At 48.2% G+C, this 6713-nt stretch overlaps 1 protein-coding gene across 1 annotated transcript; it reads left to right on the forward strand.

The window, feature by feature from the left end:
• The first annotated feature begins 2032 nt into the window (after positions 1-2032).
• V1508DRAFT_428850 (uncharacterized protein) lies at positions 2033-3828 on the forward strand. The gene is given in 5 exon segments (XM_066941841.1): positions 2033-2073; positions 2090-2092; positions 2116-2230; positions 2241-2440; positions 2520-3828. 1 exon segment carries the CDS (start codon positions 2520-2522, stop codon positions 3504-3506), a length of 987 nt encoding a protein of 328 aa, XP_066792093.1. The 5' UTR covers positions 2033-2073; positions 2090-2092; positions 2116-2230; positions 2241-2440; the 3' UTR covers positions 3507-3828.
• Positions 3829-6713: the final 2885 nt, after the last annotated feature.

A 6713-nucleotide genomic window follows, 5' to 3' on the forward strand; every position in this document is an offset into this window, starting at 1 on the left:
ACACTTTAACCGACTCTGTCTGAGATAACACGGTCGTGGGCAAAACCCACTGTAAAGTGACCGCAGTGTGCGTGCCAGCACATGATTGGGTAAAATTGTCGATCAGAGACAAACGAGCATTTCAAAGAGTTCGACAATTTCGTCGTATTGTAATCCCATTACAATACGCAAAGATTATCCTGGGATACAGTTCAGAAATCAATCGGAAGAACAAGACGGTCGAGTTCACACGAACCGCGAACCGTGATCGGGAAAGTCGTGACAGAAACGAAATCAGAATTGGCAACGGTGCCAAAGGAATATCACTGACCTACTGAGGCTTCAGCATGAAACATCCAGTGAAGGCTCCACTGTTGAATCTGAGTCCGAGGGAAGATATCATAATCAGGAAGAGTATTAATATTGACTTGAGAGCTGCCGAGTCAATCCTCAGGAGGGGCCTCTTCGTCGATTCCATCGTTTAGTACCGGGTAGTCGAGGCGTTTGCGGCGCATTATCATACGGTCCATTTCTGGCTTATATAGAGGGAGGCAGTCAGTTTCGCGATAAGGATCTGGCTTGTTCTTGAGAGCGGACAGCTAAGATAGAGTACCTTAGAATCCTCTGGTAACAGCTACGAAACCTGTTACTATGTGAAAATAACTAACCGTCAGCAAATAGATTTTCCGGCAGTAATACTGACGAAGCCTGGAGCAACATGGAACCAGAAAGGATTATCAATGCTGACCACAATAAAGAACGAACGAAGCAAAGTAGGAAGCAAGGGGAGTGCCCAGAAGCTACTGGATCGTGGAAGGTGTCGGCTCAGGCAGAGTATTCAGCACACAGTGAAAGCTGGCAATCGTGATTCCGAACACGAGTATGCTTACAGGTGAATCATTGTGTGACACGGACTAAAGTAAAACGGAAGTGGCCGACGAAGATGGGAGTAGCCTGTTATGTTGATATCACATTAAACTACAAAAGGCACGTTGTAACTAGATTAGGCTAGAGAGCAACGATTAATGGTATTATCCGACTAAGGCAGATTACGGCGGATATATTCGAAATAAGGCGGATTAGGATCCGCCATTTTCTTATCCGGCAGATAGGAATATCGAATACAAATCCGTCACGTTTGCAATGGCACCATCAATGGTAATGAGGTTGAGCAAAGAATGCCGCGAACCCATTGCTGCAATGGAATATCTCGACTTCTCATAGATATAAACATTATTGTAAGATTTGCCATGTTCGTACCATTACTCATGTCAATTGCTCTGTGCCCCGCGCGAGTTGGTGACGCTAATCATTAGCCTCGGTCACCACTACCCTAGCCCCACATGTTTATTCCACACGGTTTAGGGTTGAACACAGTCCCTCCCGCTGGCTAATCATGCCCCGGGAACCCTAAAGTTCTCGGTTGCTACAGGCTCCTACGCTTCCGTCACCTTCTCTATTTATTGGGCGCCCGCGCCCAACGAGCTCAGCCCGCGCGGCGTGCTTCTCCATTTGTTGGTTCGTCCCATAAGATGGGTGTGGTGAATCGCAAATTAAACTGTCGAAGGAATCAGCTTTTTCGTTACATATATAGCCTAAATGTTTATATTAAGCGTTCAAGTGGTTTACAAGCACCGTCTCTTCAAATTCGTCACTTGCGAACTTACAAGACAAGAAAATTCAGCTTGTTCCACGATACTTTAACTTGGAGAAGGATTCAGCATTTCGATTTCGGAAGTTCAACGGTTGTCATCAAAGTTAAGCGTCAAATATTGATGTCGTCGTGGTTTTTTGATGAGCCGTCGTCCTTGCGTACTGCATACGTAATTTTGGCATCTAACAAAGGTGTCATCTGACACCTGATGGTTTCAAATTCGTGGTCAAGTGGTAATCGGGAACTCGAGCAAACTCTAAACACGTTGGCACGCCCTTGTTCCTAAACCATCTCTCTGTTGGCGGCGGTATTTTTGTTGCGGAGTCAGGGATAAGAGGTTTTACTCGGGAGTCATGCTCCCGACATGCAAGGAACGGAAGCGCCTGGGCAGGGTCCACAGCATGTCTGGCATGATACCCCTCCAAGAGAGATCAGAGGAGGCTAGCTACTTCCTACTCAGCTGTGTGACTATGCAACTGTTTCACGGAAATTTGACTAGGACAGTTCTTCAACACTCGTTATTTGTGGTCACACTTTTCTTTAGTGACGCAGATGCCGTTATATACATGGGTAGTCAATTCAAGTCAGAAGTCCACGAGTTCAGTGTCGCAGAGCAAATTGACCCTGAGAAGCTTGCGTATGAGGTCGCATGGTCTGTTCAGAAGCACGAGGTAGGAAGTCATCATCGTCTAGAAGAATAACGGTGTCTGTTTGCCATTCAGACTCAAACAGTGGAGGTGATCGCTGCCGTCTTCGCTGGGGCCATGGAGGTATGTTTCATTTGCGTGATTTGCCTCTCCGGGTTATCGGGTGGGCAACAAGAGTAGGGAACAAATTATAAATATGCGGGCGACTTCTGTCTCCATGTTCAGGACCAAGTTCAAATATGACAACTACAAAAGGCACGTTACCTGTCACCGTGAATTCCGTTACTTTCCTCGGTGACATCCACAGCGTTACGACCTACTGTGTTCGCGACAATGGGTTTAACCGCAATATCGGGAATATCACTCTGCTTACTTACGGCGACACGCTGTACCGCGATTCGTCTTACAGCAATACTTTTTATGGCCTCGCGTCTAACAGTGTGGCACAAGCGACTTCTAATCCTCTTCAAGTCGTTGACGTGTTGCTAAATAGTGCCGGATTCCCACAGCAATTTTGTCCGCTCAATTCAACTTGGAACGAGAATAACAGCGTAGATGCTATCGGCATCGCCAACGTGGTCGAAACAGGGACTGGGACGGGAATCTTGTTCTTTCTCAAGAACCATAGACCTGGCGGCGTCAACAATTACATTGGCGCAGGCGTTGCGTTGGTTACCATGAACAACAATTTGCCGTCGTGCACGCGGCTTGCGGAATATTGGTGGGACGCAACTACGGAACCCTGGTGTGGTGATAGTTGTTGGCTCAAATTCGGCGAGTATATCTATGCGTACGGCCACGGCAATACTTCGGCAGAATATGTCTACGTCTGTCGCGTGTTGACTTCATCTGCGACGACTCTCTCTGCGTACGAATACTGGAACGGCACAAGTTGGCAGACAGGGCGTCTTAACGTGTCTAGTAAGGAGAACCTATTTTGGCGGGTCCAAGCTGGCCAGATTATATGGAGCACGTATTACAACTGCCTCTTATTTGTATACACCGACAGATTCCTTGATAACCAGGTCAATGCCAGAACCGCCACCTCGCCAACCGGTCCCTGGTCCTCTGCAGTGACCCTTTACAAAGCTCCTGCTGGCACGCCAGCCGGTAGTTTGTACGGAGCTACTCCACAACCAATGTATGACTCGACTGGGAAAACATTGGTATGTACTTACACGAAAGTTTCGAATGACTTGCAGGCCGTTCAGGTTACCTTTACATGATGACATGTTTCAATTCCGGTTTCATGATTTCTGATTATTTGGCAAGTTTTAGTTGTAAGATGAGTAGCTTGAACGTGCATTTCAAGCGTAGTAATAAACCATCTTTCCTTGAGACTTTTGCCCAAAGTGCTGCCAAAGTGCTGGCGATGGCTCAAAGGTAGGATTTATCGATATACTTTAGGTAGGGGTACCGCGAGCGTTTGTGTATTGTATAAAGTGTGCAAGAACAGCAGCAAGACTGGTCGTCATGTGAGTGCAGGGTAGGTCAAATGATCAAACCAAATCATTCATGAGCCTACAATCAATTACAGTTGAAAATCGGTACTACGTGAGCATGTATGAGCGCATTCCAAGAATGTCAGGTTACCCCGGCCCTGATCGCCCTTCTTGCTACCAAAAACTTGGCACAAAAAGCCGCATCATCGTTTGAAAGTCGGAGCAAACCGTAACCGTAGCGAGCGCGTGGTTCTTCCTGGACAGCTCACTAATTTTATGCTGATTTTTCATAGCCTTCCTACGTCCTGCTCTGCTTAGAATTGTCCAAAACGTGGCTTTCGCAGTTGAAACAAGTTCTCTCAAAAAACTTGCTTGCTTGCCTATCTGTGGACTGCTGGTGCGCTGTAAAGCGGGACAGCCTGTACCCGTGCACGATGATGGAGTGGTAACTGTTGCTCATTCGATGTAAAAGTTTTCCTCGTAGGGAACCCGACTCATGGATCCCATAAACTCAATCTTGTGGATCCCCGCTAGGCGATATAGCTACCAACTGTCGCACGGTGGGACCTCATACGGCTCAACGGCGACTTACCCTTCTTTCATAGTAAACGAGCATTCCCTGGATCGTTATGCGGAAGCAAAGCTTATTACCCATAATGTAAACCGATAGAACAAAATAACCGCTTTCCGTATCTTGTCTAATACAAAATTGAAATTTCTTCTGCATGCTGTGCGAATAATTATGTGCAACTTCTCTTTAGATATAATAGAGCAGTTGTACTGTGTCTGTCATAGTTGTACACTTGTACTAGACGGCCACCAAACCCCGGTTTTTAACATTACGAACAACAGCGAGATCTGGTGGACCCGCCCTGCATGCCACCTGGCAAGACCAGATGGCAAGGAGACAAGGCTCAGCACACAGCAATTCGCCCCGGAAGACGAAAGCTGTGCTCGCATATGTATAGATCTCCTAGCGAGAATCTATACGAGAATCTATAGAAAGGAACATCCATTTGGACAAGGGCGTAGGGAAATCCTCCGGGCAAAACAAAAACCCAGTGGGAAACAAATAATCCCAGAGATAAAACCTAACACTGTTCCTTATGAGCCTGTAAAGCCTCCCCTCTTGACGCCTGTCGACAAGGCGTCACTGGGACTAGTAGTGGACTAAGTGGCTTGGTTCTCGCCAACTTGGACCCTCTACCTGTTCCAGGCAAGCAGTGCGCTCACATATATCTAAAGAGGATCTCTGCCTGTCATAGACTCCCCTCTTTGCGCGTTGTGTGAACGAGTTACCGGGACCGTTAGTGGGACCAAGTGGTTCTCGCCGCCTTGGACTCATCACGGTTCCAGACTGCCCTCTGACCCCCTGTAGAGAACGCGTCGCCGGAACTGGTAATGGACCAAGTGGCTTGGTCATCGCCGTTCTTGGACCCAGTCCTGCGACGAATTTGCCCGTCATCGTCCGCTGCGTTGGAATGTTAGCAATATGAATAGATAGACTGTACAAACTGCACTGTTACTCACGGGCGTCTAAAGAGGATTTCAGTCAGTCACGCCCTCTTTGTAGAACGCGTCGCTGGGAGCGGCTTGGCTCGCCGGATCCATTCTCAGTATCTGATCCATGGATGATGACAGGGAACGGCAACAGCAGCAGCGGGGACAGGTGGAGATATTTATAACCAGAGAGAGGCATTGCGCGCGTCAGGTGCGAGTTCGCGGCGGACGCGTCCAAGTGCGAGCCATTTGATTATTCCCCGCCTCTGAGTCTCGGCAAGACCGTCCGAGCGTGATCGTGCTACACTGTGAATCGTGTTAAGTGCGAGTTCACGAAGATGGACGCGTCCAAGAAAGATTTGCGCGATTATGCTACACAGTGTCCATCAGGTGGAGATATTTTACAGCCAGTGAGCCAGACGAGAGGCGCAGAAGTCAGCAATAGCCCGTGTCTGGCGAAGAGCGAGAGAGAGAGAGAGGGTGTAGAGGTGTGAGACTCCGCCTTCCCAACAACTAATGGCCATCAGAACAAACCCCGCTGAAGTCTAACTGCCGGGCGTGGCCATAGGACCCTTTCGAGCGGGCAACTTTATTCCGGACCAACAGGCAATCGGTGTCTGCGCGGCAGGCGGCCGAATGGGGCATGAGGCTTTACAAGGGTCCTTCAACAGGTTGAAAGCTCCCAGCAAATGACAACCGGTACCGTCGGACAATTATCGAGGGAATTCCATTTTACAATGTGTAAGCAGAATTTGTACGGTATAACAATTAATGATTTGATTTTGCTGTACGCTTGTGAATTCAAACTAGACACTTAGCTAAACCGCAAAGAAAATAACAGCAAAGACCATAGCAACTCAGCAACCAAGCAAGGAAAGACGTCTCTGTGACTTTCTGTTCATTAGTTCGTAGACCAGCAATTTCTGCAAAGCTCTGTCTCTCTCCGCTGCCAGTTCCGCTCGCTCCCTTTGAAACTGACTATCTAACGCCGCGAAAAGCCGTTCGTCGTCAAGATTTGCTGTTTCTCATCAAGTTTGCACCGTAGCTCACGGCAATCCTGTCGCAGATGCTCAATCTGCTGCCGATACATAGCAGTCACGTCAGAACTCCGTTCTCGCTCGTCCTCTTGTCGACATCTAAGTATGCCGCCAGAAATTCAATAACGCCATTGAAGTTCGCTTTGTTTTTCTTCTTGGACACTGTAACTTCCGAGGCTCCTCGTTTAGCCGCAGGTGCTTCTGACCGTGTAGAACTGTGGCGCGAACACGGGGACATGATAGGGTCGTCTAGACTCTCAGCACGCTCATGGTGTTGTGTGAGAAATGGACGTATATGGCGGATATGTACTTGAAGATGAAGGTGCACTATGGAAGGGAGGCTGAGAGTCTGATCGATGCCGACCAGTCTCACGACTATTCACGTCTATTTATACACGAATAACACCTCGACCCGAGGTGGCAAACAACTCAGAACTCCCCCGCTCGCCCACCA

Source organism: Lipomyces doorenjongii (genome assembly GCF_038497915.1).
Source record: "Lipomyces doorenjongii strain NRRL Y-27504 unplaced genomic scaffold V1508scaffold_181, whole genome shotgun sequence".
NCBI lineage: Eukaryota > Fungi > Ascomycota > Lipomycetes > Lipomycetales > Lipomycetaceae > Lipomyces > Lipomyces doorenjongii.

Bases quoted from the DNA above. Each gene is read 5' to 3' on its own strand.
- V1508DRAFT_428850 (XM_066941841.1), top strand. From the start codon at position 2,520: ATGACAACTACAAAAGGCACGTTACCTGTCACCGTGAATTCCGTTACT.